This window comes from Leptonychotes weddellii, chromosome 3 (genome assembly GCF_054177405.1).
Source record: "Leptonychotes weddellii isolate Sample4059 chromosome 3, ASM5417740v2, whole genome shotgun sequence".
Classification (NCBI taxonomy): domain Eukaryota; kingdom Metazoa; phylum Chordata; class Mammalia; order Carnivora; family Phocidae; genus Leptonychotes; species Leptonychotes weddellii.
Window position 1 is genome coordinate 145,628,786 of NC_138371.1, and position 22,468 is coordinate 145,651,253.

The 22,468-nt window shown below is 37.7% G+C and overlaps 1 protein-coding gene across 11 annotated transcripts in view; it reads right to left on the minus strand.

The window, feature by feature from the left end:
• Positions 1–22,468, minus strand: part of KLF12 (KLF transcription factor 12) — a 504,131-nt gene that overhangs the window by 265,036 nt on the left and 216,627 nt on the right. For 9 of the 11 annotated variants that reach the window (XM_081815036.1, XM_081815028.1, XM_081815035.1 and 6 more), the window contains one exon: positions 4,467–4,505. The exons of the other annotated variants lie outside the window; for them this stretch is intronic. In XM_081815036.1, the coding sequence (XP_081671162.1) occupies positions 4,467–4,505 (39 nt within the window). The remainder of the gene's footprint in view (positions 1–4,466; positions 4,506–22,468) is intronic. 11 annotated transcript variants of the gene reach the window in all.

Sequence of the window (22,468 nt, forward strand, 5' to 3'; positions counted from 1 at the left end):
TTTTTTTTTAAAGATTTTTATTTATTTATTTGAGAGAGAGAGAATGAGAGACAGAGAGCATGAGAGGGAGGAGGGTCAGAGGGAGAAGCAGACTCCCCGCCGAGCAGGGAGCCCGATGCGGGACTCGATCCCGGGACTCCAGGATCATGACCTGAGCCGAAGGCAGTCGCTTAACCAACTGAGCCACCCAGGCGCCCCTCTGTTTATACTCTTTAATGAAATCTCATATGTCAATATGGCAATCACTATGAAACCTCCATTTCCAAACACAGGTCCCCATGGCCATTAGTGTATTTGAAATCTTCACTTAGCATCCAAATCTAACAAATCCAGAACAACACTCTTAATTTCTCTTCCCCATAAAAAACCACCTCCTCTTACAGTCTTCCCTATGTCATTACACTATCAACATCTACTTAGGAACTCAAGACCCAACAACCCTCTCTCTTTCATCAACCCCAAACCCAATCCATCAGTGAGAACTTTTCACTGAACTTCCAGAACTTTCTAATATCACAAACCTACTCCCAAGTCACCCCCATCTCTAGCCTCAACTCTCAAGAAGTCTTCAAACTTGACTCCCTGCTTCCACACTTGCCCTCATCACCAGCCAACCCAATGAAGTAGTCGTAATTTTAAATAGGAGGTAATGGAAGGATTAGTGACAGTGGTCATTTGAATCAAGACTTGAAGTAAGAGACAGAGGAAGAAGTGATCAGAAAAAGAGATGTCCAGGGAGGGGGGCAAGCAAGGGACTTAAAACTATGAATGAAAAACAGCTTTTATTCTAAGAGAAATGGAAAGATGCCAAAAAGTTCCAAGTAAGAAGAAAAATCTGCTATGTGGAGTGTGGGTTGGAGGGGGAAAGAATGGAAGTTACATATGCCTGAGGAGGCTCTCAGTGCTCAGTGCAGTTTGGGTGAGCAAACTATGGAGGTGGAGAGGAATTCAGAGATATTTAGAAGTCAGGAATTCATTGTGGAGGGTGAAGGAAAAAAGGGTATCCAGGATAACTCATGGTTTTGGCTTAGGAAATTCAACAGGGGTTGGTGCTACCTACCAAGATGGGGAAGGCACGCTAAGGAACCAGTCATTCAGATGGATTGTAGTGCTGCAGGTTTTACAGAAGCATCACCTGGTAAGGTTCCAAAAAGTGACAAAGGTCACTGGGCGCCAATCTATGGGAGTGCTACAAAGCTGAAAGTCTTTGAAATTCTAGCTTCTGGGTACCATTTACCTACAATATGCCATGGATTGGCATTTTTAATCCATTGACGGATATGGGAGGGTTGACATTCTTGAGTTAAGTGGAGAGGCCTAACAGTTTCATACACAAGCACAGAGCACACAGAATCTCTCTGATTCTCTCCAGTTACCATCCAGGACATCCTTTAATTCTGCATTAAATCTGTGCTTAATTGTAGCCAAATGACAAAATTAACTAGTAGCAACAGGGCACACAGCAAGGGCTCTTCTTGTATAAGGGCATTAGCCATATCACAAGACAGAGAAACAATTCTACTGGAACCTTCAAAATGCCAAAATGTTAAAAAAAAGAAAATCAAAGTATAATTTTTGTTAGTGACAAGATCAAAACCACTCACTCACTAGCTCTGACCACACACTCACACAGTTAATCAGCATCAGAAACCCCGAATATCTTCAACAACAGAAACCAGTGACATATGTGCCACCGAGGAAATATGCCCAATTTCAATCTAGATAGATAGTCTAAAGCCATCCTATCCACACTCTAAATAATGTAAAAAAAAAAAAAAATTAAAGAGAGCAAAGCTAATAAAAAGGTTATCTTCATTTTTTAAAAAGGTTCATTTTGCTCAAATTGATTTAAAAAAATACTATTCCTATCCATCTAGTCATCTAATTGACCTTTAAAAATCTTTGTAAACAAATAAACATTTATCTAAAGTTGGCCAAATTTTATTTCCATGCATAAAAAAAATGGATTCTGAAACAGCTCTCTCAGGCAAACCAAAATAAAGAATTGTATGACAAGTGACTGAATGCATAATATGATGGCCTTTTGTAAATTTTATTTGTAATAAAACAAACACTGATATTGATCATTAAATTTAAATATCTCATGAAAAACTTTATAATTTTTAGGTAAAAATAATTTAGACTAAATGACTTTAGGTTATCTCTTTTAATATTTTTATTATAATAGTTTTGTTAAATCATTAAGACTGCCTCTAATTATGAAGGCTTTTGGTGGGGAAATTAGATCTTGCTGCTATTCAAAGCACTGAAGACAACTTTCAGCATGCATAATTCTATCATTTATTGTTTCATGAAAACTTTATCAGTAGAAGAATAGATTTTCTTTGTCTTTCATCTGTATTTGTTAAAAAAAAATGTTATTGTGCTTCAATTTCTTAAAAACAATACAGTAAGTAATTATCCAAAAGAAGACAAAATGAAAAAGAGAGATGCACATATCTTATTGGAATCGTCAAGAAAGAAACAACCAATCCACAAAAAAATAAATGTTTTCATGCTTTATGAACCCTTCTTACAAGAATAAAATACGTTTTGAAAAGTAAGAAATCTCCTAAGATTTTAGGGGACTTGAGAGGACTCAAAACTTGATTCTTTGCCACTGTCTGTCATGCTTTGTACTCTTCCTTTATTTTCAAAGAGCTTAACGATGAAGGCTCCGCTGTACTTGGAAAAGTCATTTAGAAAATACGGTCAACAAATGAAAAACCACTCAACACTAAAAATTTTAGAATTGTGTTTCTATAAATCTGCAGCATAGGAACCACATTGATCATGTAAGCTAATGGTCCTTGACAGATTATTTTAGATCCAGACTGATTTATTTAGGTTTGTCAGAATCTTTTCATATCACAAGTTTTTCATTATAGTTTCTAACAGAATCCAAATCAAAGTATGCACCTCTGCCATACTTTTAAAAAAGAGCTGGAATATTGGGTAGAGGCACAGAATGCCACTGTGTAGGCAGAAGCTACATTTATAGATATATACATATATATATGTATATGTGTACACAGACATCTATAGAGGCAAATTTCCATTTTATCTATGTATTTCCTTTACAATGACTTAAGGCATTAGGAGTTCAAAGTCCAAATTACTCTAAGCATCAGTGATAGTAATATCCTTGAACACCTGGGTACACGGACAGTACAATACTTCTTAACACCTTCAATGTGGGAACTACGTTTACTACATACATCAAGAAACTAGAAATCTGAGAGGTTAACTTTCTTTCAATTTCCCAACATACAAATTTAGAATCTAAGCAATTATTCTTTTTCTCAATGACCAAGTGCTATGATTTTAATGCCTGATTGCTAAAACATCTATAGAAAACCCAAAGACAGATAATTGGTTTAAATTAAAAAATCAAGGAGTTAACCCATTGTTTCTACACATCTCCCACATATACAGAAGGTATACATGTAACTGAACTTGTTTGTTTTCTCTTGTTAAAGAAAAAAGTCAACATATACACACATTTAAAAATCAAGTTTTGAAAGATTATCCTTCATCCAAAAGACCTTATAATTAAGTTTCTGAGATGTTTTATATTTAAAATGTATCAGCAAGGATAATGTAAAATAAAGGGTTAATACAGTAAAAAAAAAAAAATTAGGAAAGTTCGGTAAAGAACAAAATAATCCTAAAAATATTTAAGTAAAATTTCACTGTGCTGTTACTTTTCTTTAGAAAACAGCAAGAAAAAAGGAACTAAATGTAATCACATCTTTTCAAAATGTAGGTTGTGAGGGAAGCTTTCTAATAGAAATAGGTTTTATATTTCTTCAAATATAAAAAGCAATGAATTAATTAAAACAGTGAATTTCTAGGCCTGCTTTTTACAAGATTTCCTCTAAGTAGTGGTTTATGGAATTCAATAGAGAGTAACATTAAAATATGATCATTTGACTTATCAGATAAATATTGACCATGAATATATTTGAGGAAGAAAACACACACAATGTCTTTAAACATGCCATAGGATAGTATCTAGTCTTATCAGATAAATAATGATAATTTTCCTTTGACTCATCCCCACTCACTAAACTGGATTCTTTATCTTCTACCTCATATAAGTGTCAAGGGTTAATGATTTTAGCCTCACTTTGGGCCATAATTCAAGAAATTATCACCAAAAACGTCTTCATCTACTAAGCACTAAGTAGTTAACCTTATAAAATTTCTATGTGTTTGCTTAAACCTTTTGACTAGTAACCCCAAATACTCTTTCCATAAAAAGAGCAGAAAAAAAAAATCATTCAATACCAGGATTTTCTCATGAAGAAAAATAATTCATTTAATCCCATTAAGTTTTATTTTTAAAAGATCACATGACATAATTTTAAGTGGAGTTGTTATTGTATAATTGTAAGCAATGATGACTGAAGGGAGACAGATTTTAATTGTTTAATGGAAGTTTTAAAAAATTAACAGACACTTACTTTAATAGACTTTAACCATGTGCAATCCAATGGACTGTCCTAAAAGAATTCAAAAGAAACTAGTAATTTTACACTTTCAAAGACAAAGTAAATGTTGAAAATGGAAAAATACATATTTTTGAAAGTGCTCAAAACCTTTGTAAACATGTCAAAGAATCTGAATTCCAACTTTTTAGCTGAAACATCAAAATATGGAATGCATTTTCCTAGACTATTCCAACACTTCTTTTCACATGAATGAAAACTAAAAATGAAAGGACAAAAACAGAAATACTTCCAATAGAAAGCTAAAAGCAAAAAATATTGTGCTGGGGCATTCTGCTTGTTTAGGAAACATGCACATATATATAAATATATTTTCATGAGTAGGGGAGGGGTAACTTAGGAAAGATTACAAGAATGAACTTTGGTCAAAAGATTTACATCTTTATATTAAAAATCAAATGTTCTTTAAAATAAATTCTCACATATATCAGAAAATGCAGACTGCCTCCCACACTGTTGCTATATAAGGATAAAAATCCCACTTGTCTAGAATGACCTAGGAGAAGAACCATCTCCTGTCCTCTAATAGCTGAATACATTAAAGTTGGGACAAATAAAGGTCACTTCAATAATTTCTTATATTAATACATGCAGTAACTGAATTACTTCTGCCTTAAAAAATGAAATTTAAAAATGAAATGAAGGCCCAGAAATGCAGCTTTCAAGAACCATGGGGGATGATGAGTTTTGGACAAGTACACATTCAAAATAATCATACTCAAAGCTGGTTTTATTTTTTATTTTTTTTAAAGATTTTATTTATTTATTTGAGAGAGAGAGTGAGAGAGAGAAAGAGCACAAGAGGGGGGAGCGGGAGAGGGAGAAGCAGACTCCCCGCCGAGCAGGGAGCCCGATGCGGGACTCGATCCCGGGACTCCAGGATCATGACCTGAGCCGAAGGCAGTCGCTTAACCAACTGAGCCACCCAGGCGCCCCAAAGCTGGTTTTAGAAGAAAACATTTCTAAGATAATTATGCATTTCCTTGCCTTCTTCACCAAAATGGGGATATTATCATCTTTTCCTGGGGAGGACCCATTTATATACACCAGTTTTTATCTTCTTCTGAAGATGTAGCTGCTGTTGCACATGTAGGTGACAAGAAAGGCAGAAATTGGTAAACTCTATAGTCTTCCTATAAGTTTCATTTCTCATGAAGTTTCTGTTGATAGCTTGCATTTTTGGATCATTTATCTCTTTCTTATTAGTAAGGCAGAGTAATCATGTACAAACTCCTGAGCAATGTAACATAATTATCTTCCAACAAAAAAGTTAAAATATTTAATTACTGAGTTGAAATATTGAATTCAAAAGCCAAAGTAACAATTTCCCAAGTAGTCACTAACCTTCTAGAACGCAGCTTCCTGCTATTGCCAGGTATGGTCGACTTGTCAATATTCATTCACAATATCTTATTTCTGTGTTAGTACAAGAAGCAACTCGGTGGCAAGAATTTACTTTATGGCCCAGTTTGTTGTTTTAATGGTGTTAACTTAAGAATTCAAATACTTTGGATTTGGATATCTTACGAAGGCCTTGTTTTAAAATCTACAAACTCTACTCTATCATCAGAAGTCTCTTCTGAACTGTTTCATAACCTAAACATTACTCTGGAATAACCCAAGAAAATAATGGGGCAAGAAAGGAAGGCAAAGAGAGTATGATTATTAAAAAAACAGTGATCTCACTTCTTCACGATCAACTGTAACTCTTTACAGCAATAGAACAGTACTACTATTCTCAAGTAATAAAACTAATTTTGGAAAGAACTTTTAGTGAAGATTTTTTAAAATGTCACAATCAAATGTCTACATATATATTTAGTTGAATTTGGAAACTCTTAAAGAATTCATAGCTACTCAGGTTTTTATCCACTTTAGCAGATAAGATGCTTATATAAAATACGAGGGTCAGGAACTATGGTGGCACGCACACGCGCATGGGCACACACGCACACAACAACCAAACTCCTTATTTTGTCTAAGTTGCTATCTGACAATAAACTAGACTATATCCATACAATAGAGTACTATGCAGCTATTGAAATAAATGGCTTAGAGTTGCAAATTGCTAGAGAGAGAGGTCTAAGTAATCTTCAGTAAAAAAAAGAAAAAAGTTGCAGATGAGTATATTCTGCAAAACGCAATTTGCATATTCTTAATATATGCACAGACCATCCTGTGGTTACAATGCACCATCTACATTGTTTACATTTGTGGGGATGGAGGTGAGTGGGGTGAAGCTACTACGTTTTTAGCCACAACCATCTTTGAATATTCTTTATCTCAAGAATATATTGCTTTTGTTAAAATAAAAAATAGATCATTGAAATCAACCACTTTTGCTGCCAATGTGTGTTCAGACAATACAGTGTTCAGGAGAGAGAACTTTGAAAACACACACACACACACACACACACACACACACACACCCCTCTAGTTGTTTCCTATTTTGCTAACTGCTTTTCAGCCCCAAAGCTGACTTCCTAACATCTTATTTTGAAAAGGCACGCTTCAAAAAATCCATGACCCACACCTCTGCATTACTCTTCCAATTAGCACTGGGTCAGAGAAAGGGACACCTTTCAATCTCTTTTCTAATGACTAAATAAACACAATCCATGTGATCTAATTTAATTATGTGTGTGCTGCAGATCTTTTCATTAGCTTTAGCTGACTGAATATCTGAAAATAATTTGATCAGTTCATTTTTCCTCAGCCTCACTGTTTTAGAATGCATTCGATCAACAATATTGATTGTTTACTATGTGCCAGATACTGTTCTATATAGATTTTTTATAAAAAGAAAGAAACGCAATAGTGGGCTTCTCTAAATCAGGGTCCAGTTAAGAGACAGGTGCCATGCTGGATATTTAAAAAAGAGTAAATTTAATACAGGTGACAACAGAGCTCAGAAACCAAAAGGAGAACAGTGAAGTAACCCAGATTAGCAACAGCAAAAGCCCCCAAAACCACTCTCATCCCAGGAACTGGAAAGACAAAGGATGGGAGGATGTTCAAAGTATCCAGGCTAGCTTCATCTGAATGGAACTGTAGGGACTGCCCCAGGAGCTGGGAGACAGAGACAGCCACTGCCAAAAAATGCTGCCCAAGTAAGAGAGAGAGAACCCTAGTTTCCCATTCGTTTAGCTTTCCTACTTGTCTGCCAATGCCTCCCACTGGCCAAACTTCTTGAAAAGCCAGGGGGCAAGAGAACTTGGAAAACATAATTTGCAACAGAATGGATAACGCTAAGAGACATTCAGACTTCAGTAATGACTAATTAGCACTTTGAGTCTCAAAATCTGTAAAACTGCCCTCACTTTCCAGATGTTTATAAACCACAGACAGGAGCGCACGCTAGTGCGCACAGAGCACATGTGTATCTATGCGTCCAGCCACGCCAGCAATGAAATAATGCCCTAGAAGGAGCATATGGAGTATAGCCTTTAGAGCTTATAGGGATCTAATTTCATCGCCTTTTTTATTCTCTTAAAATTTAGGTCTAGGTAGTTCGTAATAGGTTGCCACCATGAGCGCCTTTATATTTTTAATTTAGTTACTAATGGAGCATAGATATGCTATTTACTTTAAGCACCCTTACTTTACTAAATTCAAGTCATTTAACTCTAACCACTGTTTTCTTTGAGGTACTCAATCACATCCTCTTGAATTACTGAAATATTTATCTAAATTTATCCATTGCTTACTCTTTTTGTGTTCCATGTAGACGCTAAGTAGGTATTCTAAAACAAAATATGATAATAGTAATAATAATGATGATGATGATTGTGCTAACAGGCTGTTTATTTTCTGATTTTGATGGAAACTCTCTTTTTATTTTTTTCCATTAAATATAATGTTGATTATTGGTTAGAAGAAATTTCTATTCCAATATTAAATAAGTTCCATTTTTTAGTATTTTTATAAGGAATGGCTGTTGAATTCTATCAAATGTCAGAATTTATTGAGAGGATTATAGAGTAATAGTTCTTATTTAACAATGGATTTCCTTTTTATTCATTCTTCTGTCTCCTTTTCCTCTTAATGCTCCCTTATTTCTTGGCTTATATCCAAGATGTCTTGGCATTATAAGAAAGCCAGCCAACAAAAGTCTTTCTTTCTTTGTGGTTATCCCCCTGTTCATGAACCATACAGCCACAGTCTGAGTTGTATCTGTGGTTCTTCAACATTCCCTCACTAGTTCCATCCCTGCTGGATAATGAGAAGCTGCTTCTTTGCTGCCAGATCCTTGCTTTTATTCAGTTTCCAGATTCAGAGTTATCCTGAATGGCTGAGGTTACTTAAAGCTTAACTTCGATGTCATAAAGGAATTTATTTGTATATATCCTAGAACTGCTAAAGAACTTAGAACTCTTTTGCTCTCATTATACAGTGAAAACTAACAAACAAAAAAATCACCCAAAACCCAGGGAGTTAAGTAATTTTTTCCAATGGTATGCAGAAATGTCTAGTAAACTTTGGCCAACATCACAGCCTGCCAACCAGGTAGTATTTTTCACATACCATAATTATTCCCTTGTCTGTCTGGTTTGGGCAATGGAACTTTTCTCATATGAAAGTATATTCAAGACCTGAGACATGAGAAAAGGAAATTACGTGCCTTGATCCATACCAGCCAACCTACTGTCTTCACGGTGAGTGGTGAGTAATGCTGATACTGAACAGAAAGGTCACCGAGTGAATGAAGAGCCATGTGTCGAAGAATGGCTGGCAGCACCCAGGGCACGGGAGGAGAGTCAGGGATACCCCAGAGAAGAATGAATGACGGGACACAGCAAAGGACTGACCTGACTGGAATGGAAAATAAGGTAGTACTGATGTTAGGCTAGCACGTTTTGCAGCCCTAGAACTAAAGTTTGTTCATTAGGAAGTAGGTCAGTGAGAAATTACCAGAATTCTAGAAAAGGGAAGCATACCAAGTGGATACAACCAAAGATGGGTTTTTGAGGAATCATGTTCCAAGCATACTTCATATTCAAAAGAAGTAACATCAAAATTATTTGCTGTAAGGCAAGACATGCTGCCTTTTATGTTCCTTATAACTCAGATAGTAGGTTATATTGAACAAATAGTCCCCAATTAACAGATTTTATATCTTTGGATGAGAAACAATTTCTGATGAAATCAAACTGTCATGCCGAGCAGTACGCTGAAGATGACTGTTGAACACCGTTACAGAACCAGAGAGCTTCCAAGGCTGTAAGACATTATAAAAAGCTGATAGCAAAAGTGTGGCATATTCAGCTTAATCTATGAAAAAATAGTTAATATAAAAATCATTAGGGGGCACCTGGGTGGCACAGTCAGTTGAGCGGCTGCCTTCGGCTCAGGTCGGGTCGTGATCCCGAGGTCCTGGGACTGAGCCCCACATCGGGCTCCCTGCTCATGGGAAGCCTGCTACTCCCTCTCCCACTCCCCCTGCTTGTGTTCCCTCTCTTGCTGTCTCTCTGTCAAATAAATAAATAAAATCTTTAGAAAAAAATCATTAGAACAGGATAAACTAGATCTGATACTGAGTTTTCACCTCCATCTAATTCACTTCTTCCTTGAAGCATTTCAAGGTCTAATAAGAATTTCTCTAAATCTAGGCTCTCTTCTTCAGAAACAGCAATTCTTGTCACATTTTGTTCTTAACCTTAAAGCCTAAAAACTCTTTTTGCTCATGGAGGTTCATTAAGTCCATAAACATGGCCCCCTGAATGATGGACTCAAGTTTCTCCTACTATAATACAAAGACTAACAGTTGGTTCTCCACCAAGGGAATGACAGATTGGACTATATATAAAAGTGAAGCCTTCCACATTATTCTATGTTTTATCAGGTTAAAAATTCTAAACTGATAATACAAAAAGTTCTTCTCTTGAGCAAAGGCTTGTGTCATATTCCACATCTAATCTCAAAATGCACCAGACCTGTGAAGCTAATAGTTACTTATAGATCTGGCATGTCTATCTTTGACATGGTAGTAAAGTTCATGTACACTCACACTTGTGCTCTCAATCTGCTTCCCATGGCAAAATCACCTCAAAATTTCTAAGTTGTGGTGAAAGGACAGCAATACATTTGCAGCATACTTAAATCATTTAATAAAGCCTTTTTATGGGCGGGAAAACCGCCTCAAATGAAAGTTGACTTTGTTAACCCAAACACATGCACCGAGGGCAGTGGTCCCTTATTCTTTATTGAAGGAGCGAACACCTTTGGGAATGAACTCAGCTTTCCAAGCACAATCTATCTTTGAAGGCCAGGTGTCTCCTGATATCTCCAATGCCTATTTGACATCTTCATATTTAGGGCCCTTGGGGACTTCAGGCCCCATTCATGTATAAAACTAAATCCATCATCTTCTTCATCCTAATCAGGTTTTCCTCACTCCAGAGTTCTCAATACCAGGATGGACCAATATCAAACTACCTGGCATCTCAGGGCAGAAATTTGTGTCTCATTCTGGACTCCTCCCTTTCCTTCAACAACTCCCCCATGCTATTGGTCTTCAAATGCTGACTACTTCACACCACAAACTGCTCTCTACTTCGTCTATTTCAATTCACCCCAGCTACCCTAGCGGATACTATCCCAAGCCACCACCAAATCCCACCTGGATCACTGCCAGAGCTGTTCACCTAACCTCCCTGCTTTTCTCTTGTCCTCTTCAGTTTTGTATCTCCCAGTATACCAGCAATCATTCTACAATACACGTCTCATGATGTCAGGCCCCTAACTTCAAGTTTTTCATATGTTCTGCAATTTTCTTACGATAATTTTCAAACTCTTCTCATGATCTGGTTTCTGTTTATTTCTCTACAATCCTATTAAGTCCACTCCTATCAGCCCCTACTTGCCCTATAAATGGAATATTCTAGACCTTCAAGTTTCCATGTTCCCTCTTCATTCTGGGCCCTTGGAAAGATGGTGATCCCTGCCAGTGAACACTCTTCTCCCTTGTTCCTGCCACTTGCCTAACTCCTGTTTCTCCTCTAGTCATCTATTTAAATTTCACTTCCTCTAAGAGAGAGAACTTGACCTCCAAAATTTGGGTTAAGCAGCCCTCCCAAATGTATACTTCCTATTAAAGTGCTTTTCTTCATCTTACTAAATATCTTATTCCCCTTTTGTATGATCTGTGCCTGGCAGACAATAAACTGCAAAAAGACGTTCAAACGGCAAATTAACCTATGTTAAAAAGTGATCATCAGGTTAATAATTTTCAGATTCAAATGACAGCAATACATATTTTTTTCTCTCCCTCCCTCTCTCCTTCTTTTTTAAAGAAAACCGTATTACAGGATATTTGTAGGATGTTTTCTACTGTACTCGATTTGTCCACTAACCCAAAGCTGAAGACAGAAAGATAAACCCTTCCTATTTAAACAGAATCATAAATATCTACTGCCAGACAATTCCCTCAGGGCTTTTTAAAATGTGGCTGAAAAAGCTCTGCCACTCATAACCATAATCTGAGTCTGGCCCACTTCTTAAGTTCTTGCGAAAAAAAGGAAGAGAAAAAGGAGAGGATCACAGAATCATTTGTCCTCTGCCTAGGCTGTCAGGGCAGGGAAAGGAGGATTAATTTAACCAAAGGTAAATGGGATGGACAGCAACAGAATCTACCATAAATACGACAATACTTTCAAGAAGGGGAGATTTGAGATCTCAAGCCTCGGCTGGACATATACTTAGGTGACACACTTATTGATTATCTACCTATCCAAAAATGGGAAAAAAGAAATGAGAGACCAATAGGTAGTGAAGGGTGGAGGAAAGAGCACAGAGCCTACACTCCTACTTTTTGGCTTCACAGTATGTGAGAGTCCTATGAATGAAGGGAAGTTGCAGAAGGAAGTTAGGCGGGGACCTCAAAATAGTTACCAGCCATGCAAGGTAACAGCAGCAGGAAGAAGCCAGGAGGTATGTTTCTGATGGCCGCTGTCGAAGGAGGTCAGACGAAAAGGGTATGCTACCACCAGATGTCCTACTTTCGGGAGTTGCTCAGGAGGCCACCCGCCAGAGGCACCCTGCCCAGAGAGGGTGCTGGAGGGATGGACCATTGGCAGGCTGAGAGGAAACATGGCTGCTTCTCTGAGAAAGTGCAATAAAAGGGATCATGATCTATATGGAAAACTCTGCGTCAACGAGGCCACCAGCAGTTAAGGAGACCAAGCCAGATCAAACTGTGGAGTGTACCTCATTACTGCCTCTCTCCCCTCCCACCCCCTATTCCCACCTATTAGAAGAAGGAAATGAAAGTGACCCAGAGGCCAACACCACCTCCTTGTCCCTCTCTGAGATATATTCCAAGGTGAGAAATAAGAAGGAAATAAAAACACAGAACTTACTTCCCTCTTCTGAGCCATTTGCAAAAGAAAAGAGCTTAAAGTTGGGTATGAGGTTGCAGCATGAAACTGAACTGAAAGCTTTTCTCGTAAAATGACTAAAATTCACTAAGAAGTTACAGAAAACATTCAAAATGAAATGTCAATTAAGGGATAGGAATTAATGGAGCCTAGGAGACTCAGGAAAAATATAATTTCATGTTAATACTTTACCAAATTCAGATTGTTCAATAAACTGATTAGAGATCTGTCATCAGAAGGGGTTTAGCACACATATGAAAGCAAACTACCCAAGGGAGACAATGATTTGCTAGACCTCCACATATTAAAGACAAAATTTATTTAAGCTATTCCTTAATACTCAATAGACGAATCCTTCTGTTCCTAACCACCTCTCTTTCCAGTAAGTTTTATTGTTAGTCGCAGTATCAAAACAGGCGTCTACAAAACATGAGAACACATCCTAACCCCTTTAATATACATGTTTTTCAATATATTACATTTTAGAATAAGTTTAAACTTCAGTGGAATTCATTCAGGGTTCTATACCTTAATGAGATGATTACATGATATGCAAGTAAAGTCTTCTGTAACTATATTATTAGTCCTGAAAAATCTCACTAAGTACATAGATTAATGACTGAAACTACTATAGTTTCTGACTTCTAAGAAAAACTAATCATACATAGGTAAGAAATTGGGTTTTGCAACAATACAACTGAAATCTCATTCTTGAAAAAAAAAAAAGTAAAGACAATTCTATCGTGCTGCCAAAATTAGCCCAATTTCTACACGTTTTTCCTTTAGCAAGGACACTATATTGGCTTACTCGATGTACTGCTCATGACTATAAATGCAGGCATACAAAACACTCCACACACGTCCTAATCAGAGTGAGATTTTTGTTGGCCCATCTGCTTTAAATTTTATGCCAAGAACCAAGAAAAATCTTGGAAGTTCTAAGTCCTAGTTGTAAAAACAGAAGATAAATTTTGAATCATAGACTGTTAGCCCTGGAAAAACACTCCAATGACAACTTGATTAATTCGAAGCCTGTTCTGATTGAAGTGTCTTTTCCCCTAAAAGAAATAATAGATTTCTCTAAACAGTATAACTGCACACACACTAAAATCGTTTAACATAGACTGATCACTCTTAATTGTGTTTTTGTGCTGCTGTTTATGTTGTCTGTCCAAAAACTTCATCCACATTCAGCAAACATCCTATAATTAGCTATGGTTTCACCTTAGTAGCACAATGATCTCAGGTTCTTAATATTCCTTTGAAATTTATTTCAAAGCTGTGCTAAACAAATCAGTCAGAAAGCTTCAGCCAAGCGGTCCACCCACGTTCAACAACCTTTTCTCTACCTAATGATAATTACAGTCTGTAGAACAGGCAGCCTCTAATAAAGGACAGCAACTTTAGAAGACAGATATCTGTAGGGGCCTTTCTGTTGCCATAGAAATATCTTGAGGCCACCTTGTCCTCAGCATGAAACATTACCTTCACATTAACGCGCGCATGAGTGGTGTGTGTGTGTGTGTGTGTGTGTGTGTGTGTGTGTGTGTGTGTGTGTGTGTGTGTGTGTGAGTGACTGGGTTGGGGTATATATTAGCCCAAATTATAGGATAACTCGCCCTGTCCTGATGGTTATAAATGATATGTGGTTCTCAGTTCTAAAACATTCCCCAAAATGGAGAACACAAATCTTCTCAGTGACAGAAGCCCCTGACTAATGGGTTCTTGTTCCCTCGGCTCAATTGAAAACTTTCATATTGCCTCAAAGCAATAAAGATCAGCAAAGAATTCTCCATATCCCTTTTCTTCATTCTAAGCTCAAGGGTCAGTGGCTTCCTCAAGTAAACGTATCAGCCACAGTGGTGAAACAGGGAAATAAATCTGATCATGTTAACCCAAACATGAAAAACCTTTTAAGAAGCATTCACTGGGGGGTGGGGAGACTGGAATACTGTTTTATAATTAAAGGTTGTTTTTAAAAGAATCAAATGAACTTCCCCAAAGTATACTAATGGCTAAAAGATAACGACTTTATTTTACTTACCTATAAAATACTTTCAGTGGAAATTTGTGGTCTACGTTTTGGGACCACAGGTACAAAACAGAACTGGGTAATCTACAGTGCTTATTTTGATGTATTTTTAAGAACATTTAAACACAACATTTTAACTAAATATAAAAGATAACGTAAAAAGCAAAATAACAAAAATATAATTACTTGGAACTTTTATGATCCCCAAATACGGATGGGATGTCAGGGAGCAGGTAAGGAGGGAAGGAATGGGGAAGAGCATTAGAAGGGTTAGAGATTCAAACAGTGCGGGGGAGGGGGGTTATGTAAAATTTTAATGATGAACTACTCTGGGGGAGGCATGGTGTTTCTCAGTCACTTTCCACACCTAAGTTGTTTAATTCAAGATTCCCAAGCATTAGAATAGGCCCTTTGACATACGTTCTCTCAATTACTTCTAAAACACAACCACTGGAGGACGTGGAAGTGGAGTATCCTTCCATTTTTACAGAAGCAGATACCAAAGCTCAGGAAGATTAAGTGACTTGCCCAAGTTCACAGATGTAATCACAGGGCTGCCACAGGGTAAAAATACTTCTAACTCTAGGGCCTGCGTTCTCTCCAGACTTCATTATGGTATTACTTTAGGTGTTATTTAGCATAATAGCCACACATTTCATTCTAAAATGTTTTGGTTGTTTTTTTTTTTAAGATTTTATTTATTTATTTGAGAGAGAGAGAGACACAGCGAAAGAGGGAACACAAGCAGGGGGAGTGGGAGACAGAGAAGCAGGCTTCCTGCCGAGCAGGGAGCGCTCCCCCCCCACCCCATGCTGGGCTCGATCCCAGGACCCTGGGATCATGACCTGAGCCTAAGGCAGATGCTTAACGGCTGAGCCACACAGGTGCCCCTCATTCTAAAATGTTCTTCACACAAACAATGAAGAAACTTTGTCAGCACACGGCAATGATTCACTGTTAAATCAAAAACATTAAAGATTCTTTCTATCCTTTTAATGTCATTCTCACAGATAATTTCCTACTGTGGAAGTACCAAAGATCCAATCCTTCAATCGCCCTACGTTATTTTCAGTGAGACAATGATATCACTAGGATTGGTGCAAGTCTTAAACAAGGAGAAACCTAAAAATAAGTGCAGTCCAGCAATATGACCCTGAGTTTGGTGTTTTGTTTTTTTTTTTAATGTCATTTCTTCTGGAGAATCACTAAGGCATCCATCTGTACAGTCTTTACTAGTTTATCCCAATAGGATACAGCTGCTTTATTCAGATCAGCTCCTCGGCATGTGCCACTGAAAAAATGATCTTTATAATTTTTTGAACAAAAAAGTTGGCCCACAAATCAAGACCTTATACTTTTTCATCTGTACTAACAAGAGTTTTTATGTAACATGATCTAAAAGAAGATAGCCTCTCACTTGGCCAGTGCCTAATTGCTATATTAATTTTTAAAGCAATACCATTTTTTCTTAAGGAGATGCTGTCTGTGTGTGGCATTTGAGTGTGCCAGAACATGCTGAGACGGTGATGAAGTGATCTTCACATCAAGAGATGGGCAATAAACACTAAAATTAACCACTGAGTCTAAAGTTGTATTAATTATGGCATTTCACGAATACACGATAAGCCTGTAAGTAGAGCAGTACAAGGAAAATAAAATGGAATGATAAATTTGATGTGATATTTGAAAGTCTACTAAAAGAATCCAAATCTGGCCATCCTTCTAGGATGGTCATGTTATTAAGAAGAATAATAGGGTTTGTATCTAAAGCCAAATTCAAGAATAGGACTATGTAATTATTTTTTTCAAAGTTTTGCTATCCACATTCCCAGTCATACAATTCTCACATACGTCAAGTCATACAATTCTCACATACATAGATCATCTGAATTTTAACAATTGGGTATGTGGATAAGTTAATGCCCCAGAAGTTTCAAAATCTTCCACCGCTCTTGGACTCAGCATGTAACACAAAATCAAGCTAAAGATATACTGGTGAATATAACAAAGTGGTCTACATCAAGGAGGACCATTACCAGGTATTTTCTAATGACAATTACAAGACAGACAATCAATAACCTTCAAGCAAACCTCTGGACAGCAGTTAAGGGCAAAGACAAGGCTAGAAATGCAGACTCAATAGATCAGAAATAAAATATTTTCAACCATGGACTTCGGGAGAAAATGTCAGTGTTGGTTAAAGGTTCTACATGTTAATTATAGCTATTAAGAATCATTAATAATACCCACTGTCTTACAGTTGCACCTAGCACAAATGCAACAGATTTGTTTTCTGGGATGTACAGGTTAATTTGCATAACCACATTTCCTTCAAATCTCCAAAGCTCTCGGTTTCCTTGGATTTTTCAATATACAATATAGCAAGTGCAGTTTTTATTGGAGAGGCTAGACTGAGGTACTATTTTAACTTTATCAACCTCAGTAAGCGATGGAAAGAGAGTTTCTCATTTGTTATTTATTTTTTTTTACTCACTCAGTTTATTTAATTTTCATTCCATTAGCTCACTGTGAATTTTGGGTCCAAAGAGGCCAAAGGACATAATGTCAGAAATCCTAACTATCTCTGAGAAAATTTTATCACTTCATTTCAGTGATGATCTTAAAAATTACTATATTCTGGATTATTTATTACAGGGCTGTCATGTGATTTCAGTGTCTGAGTCTGTACCTGTGTTTATCATGGAACTAGCAACACAATGAGATATAATTTTAACATCCCATCAGTGGGAAAGGAAGAGAGGCAAACTTAACAGTGATGTCTATGAGCCAAGCACGGGCCAAATGGGAGCCATGATGGTTTCCTAGTAGTTCAAACTGAGAAGTGTTAACAGGAATACATAAAATTCAGTGACCCAGGATTGTCAGACTCAAAAAAACCTGTGCTTTGGGCGCCTGGGTGGTTCAGTCAGTCGGGCGTCCAACTCTTGATTTTGGCTCAGGTCATGATCTTGGGCCCCATGGCAGGCTCTGCTCAGCAGGGAGTCTGCTTAAGATTCTCTCTATTTCCTCTGCCCCTCCCCATTCCCCTCTGCACGACTTCTCTCTTTCTCTCAAATAAATAAATCTTTAAAAACAAAAAACAAAAAACTTGTGCTTTAGCAGTCAGGAGCCATTCTTGCTGACAGCAATTTATATTCAGCAAAAAATCATCATCCATCACAGAAGTGACATTAATTTGAATTTCACAGATTTCTGAAATGTTGATCAAATTTAATTTGCCTATCTGTTTTGTTTGTATGGCTACATGAGACCTATTACACAAAGGTTGTAAGCCTGTTTTTATGTATACTTAATGCAATATTATAAACAAAAAAAATCACATACAATTTTAGAGATATTGAAGGGTTTTTTTCCTCCCTTTAGAAGGAACCCAATCATTACATTTAACCTGCTATTTACTGTTATTCCATTATTCAATCACCTCTTACTTCCAAATAATTGTTTTATTGTCCAAGTAAAAGGCTTTTGGGTGGGAGCGCCTGGGTGGCTCAGTCGTTAAGCATCTGCCTTCGGCTCAGGTCATGATCCCAGGGTCCTGGAATCATGCCCTCATCGGGCTCCCTGCTCCTCGGAAGCCTGCTTCTCCCTCTCCCACTCCCCCTGCTCTTGTTCCCTCTCTCGCTGTGTCTCTCTCTGTCAAAGAAATAAAGTCTTTAAAAAAAAAAAAAAAGGCTTTTGGGTGTTTTTGGTTTGTTTTTGTTTTGTTTTGTTTTTGGCCTAGCTGAAACCTGAGGCAGCACTAAACTTTTTTTAATTTTCTTGAGGCTCTGCTGAAATATCTTCCCGTCACAGTGAATTGTTCCATTGCTCAGTTAGTAACCTAGGTAGCTAACGGTACAACAACTTCAGAAATACAGAGTGCAGAGTAAAACCAAAGTATCTGTGCCCAAGTCCAAGAATTTCTACAAGTATTAGTTCTTGTAATCTTGTCATTGTTAATTTATGTTAAAAAGGAAATTCTAATTCCAGAGATTTAATTCCCAATTAATTTAGTAGCTGAACTTATATTGTCCCCTTTTCATTATATCATTGCAATACACACAGAAAAGCAGAGAACACTTGGAAATGGTCCACTAAAAGTAGTATCTTAAACTCTGATATATAATAAAACAAACTTTGTAGGTTTAATACAGTTTTCTTCAGATTAAGTATCAGAAAAGTTGTATATGTTTATAAAGATGCATTCTCCTCATGAAATTTTCATTTCAATATGGTGCCACCAACCACCCCTCAAACTTGATTTATCTACAGTGAAACATCTCTTTTCCCCACAATTATTTCATCTCACCTTCCTAGCTTTAATTCAATTGTTCTAGTCATAAAATCCATAATGAAGGTCACTGTTTGAATTGGTCTTTTACCTTCATATCAGATCATTCCTTTATTGCATTGGAATTTGATTCAAAATGGGTACTGACTGCATCTTCATCATTACGTTATACCATTAATTCAAGTCACCTTATTACACTGTAATTATGTGAACTAAACTCTTATCTGCTATCACCAATTCCAGTTTTCTAGTCCCAAAATGCTTTCACCAAAAAAAAAAAAAAATGAGATTTTTTTGACAAATACTCCCATATTCATATTTTTGTTTAACCTACGTGGGATACTTTGCACAACCCCTGAATCTTTAAGTTTAGATGTTTTACCAGCTCTAAAATTTCTCAGCCAACATGTTTTCAAGTACTGACTCTCCTTCATGCTCTGTTTTCTTCCTTCTGCAAAGTCTAAAAACAAGTACGTTCAACCACTCACTATTTTATATTTCCATTTCCTTCTTTCTGTATTTATAATTCTTACAAATATTCTTCCATTCACCAATTCCCTCTTTAGCTCTGACTTTATTTGCTTCTTAACCACTCTATTCCATATTTTAGTTCAACAATGTTTTCCATTTTTAGAGGTTCTACTTGGGCATTTTCTAGATCTTCCTGGTCATTCTAACAGTCGTTTGTTGCTTGTTCACTTTTACGGTTCATCTTTTATTTCTTTAAATATGTATACACAGCCATTCTCTTTTATATATTGAATCACTTCATCATCTGAACTCCTTAAGTATCCAACGGTCGCTGTTTCGGCTAATGCTCGTTCAAAATAGCTTGGCTGCCCACAAAGTTGGTGAGAAATGATTTTGGCCTGCTTGATCTTAGCCTGTTCAAATCCCAAAACCTCTACTGGGGATGCTTGAGAGAAGACTTCTGCCTGCTTCTGGTGAGAGTCAGGGTGCTGCTGACCTGAAAACATTTTAGCCCATCTCAAATGTCCTAATCTCATGTGAGTATCTCAGATGGAGAACCTTCCTCCATACTGTTTGCCCAAATCTTGATACATGGATAGTAGAGTTTATAACATTTGCCTCAGAGCAATCACCATTCCAGTTCTCAGCTGATTCCGGGGCATTTGTTCTATTTACGTAAGGGGGATGGAGGAGGCACAGACTTCAGAGATTTTCCACTATTTAATCCCCACCAATGCACCACAAATTGTATTTATCCAGGATGCTGTTGGTTTGAAAGGCTACATCTCTCACTGGAAGCCAAATCCGTATTATTTTCTTAAACAGTTACATCAGCCTGTTAGTTCTTGCTCTGAAATACTTGATGGCTCTTTTCTCATTAGAATGTATTTGTTGTCCCTGCTTGCTGTTCAATAATCTGTTCACGTCTTACATCTACCTACAATTCCTCTAGGGGCTTCGTTCCAGCCTCATCGAAGCAGCCTCTTTAGGTCCCTCCTGCTCAGCACCTACTCTGCCTCCAGTCCTACGGCCTTCTCCTGAACTGAACTATCCTTTCCTATCCTCTCCTCTCGGCTCATCTAACATCTGCTCCATTTTAAAGCCCACCTCACACCCACTTTCCTTCATGAAACTTTCCATGTTCCAACATGGTTTTCTCCACTCTCCTCCGTCTCTACAGGCTTTTTAATCTAAAATTTAACAGAGAATGATATCGAATCAAGGAATTTTAAAAATATAAAGATCTTTCTAGGTCACCTATTTCAATCCTAAAATGAATAACAATCAAGACCCAGAGAAAGGTGCTGAAGGACATCCAGGTGCTGGATGGCAAAGCCCATACTAGCCCTTGTTCCTCCTCACCACTCTGAGGCTCTTTTTCATTTATATTTTGCTGGTCAATGCCTCTTTCTCCCCTCTGAACAAGAGTTCTGCATCCTACGTGTCCCCAAAGAAAGAAAACCGAACTGATGACAATGACCCATAGTATCTGGCCCCCTCCCTTTCTCCTAGCAACCACCAATCTCTCTAGTCACACCCCCTCCTACACCTCTCTCACGCCGGCTTTTCTGCCTTGGACACAATGATCTCTTTACTGTACCTCCCTACTGTTTTGTGTTTACTCCTCCTTTAGGCCTTTGTACCAGCTACCCACGTGCCTGGAATGATGGTAGTCTAGACATCTGTGTGGCTTACTCCACCCACATCTTTCAGGTCCTTGAGCAATACCTCCTTACTAACAAGGCCTGTGAATCTTATATCATCCCTCTGGATCAATCTTTAATCCTCTTCAGTGTTTTCATTTCTTTTAAAGATTTTTATTTTTATTTATTTGACAGAGAGAGAGTGCACAAGCAGGGGGAGCAGCAGGCAGAGGGAGAAGCAGACTCCCTGCTGAGCAAGGAGCCCAAGGTGGGACTCAATCCCAGGACCCAGGATCGTGATCTGGGCCGAAGGAGAACGCTTAACCAACTGAGCCACCCAGGCGCCCCTCAGTGTTTTCATTTTTCTTTATAGCACATATCATCTGATAAATATTTAGTTGTTGACCTCTCTACTCTCTACCTCAGTCCCCAAGAAATTAAGTGCATAACTGACTGTTTACCTCAATGTTTTATCCTCACTCCCTAGAACAATGTCTGGGACATAGTAGAAGCATAATAAAATATTCACTGAATGAACAAATGAATGAATGGCAACAGAGGTGCAGTTATTTGTGTTAGCATTGTGGCCATGACCACAGCGGAAGATCACACAGAGCTAACTCCTATAGAGCTCACACTGCAAGGGAAAAATGGACCAATGATAAGCCCTTGATCAGGAAACCCAGGATTTACATGTGAGATCTTTTCATGAGATTACAAAATCTTTGAGAGATAAAAGATCATCTTCAGCCTCCCCAGACTAAACAATCCCAAGTAAAATTTGTGCAAAGTGTTCAGCTAACCTTTGTTCCCACCACCAGTGGTAGAGCACAAAGTACCTGTCGGAAAGAGTATCTCATTTTTGAAAGATTTTATTTATTTATTTGACAGAGAGAGACACAGCGAGAGAGGGAACACAAGCAGGGGGAGTGGGAGAGGGAGAAGCAGGCCTCCCGCCGAGCAGGGAGCCCGATGCGGGGCTCGATCCCAGGACCCTGGGATCATGACCTGAGCCGAAGGCAGACGTTTAACCGACTGAGCCACCCAGGCGCCCCAGAGTATCTCATTTTTGAAGCAATTCTACTTCTTACTAGGTTTTTGCTTCCTCGTATATACCAAACTTAATTTCCTATAACTTCCAAAGT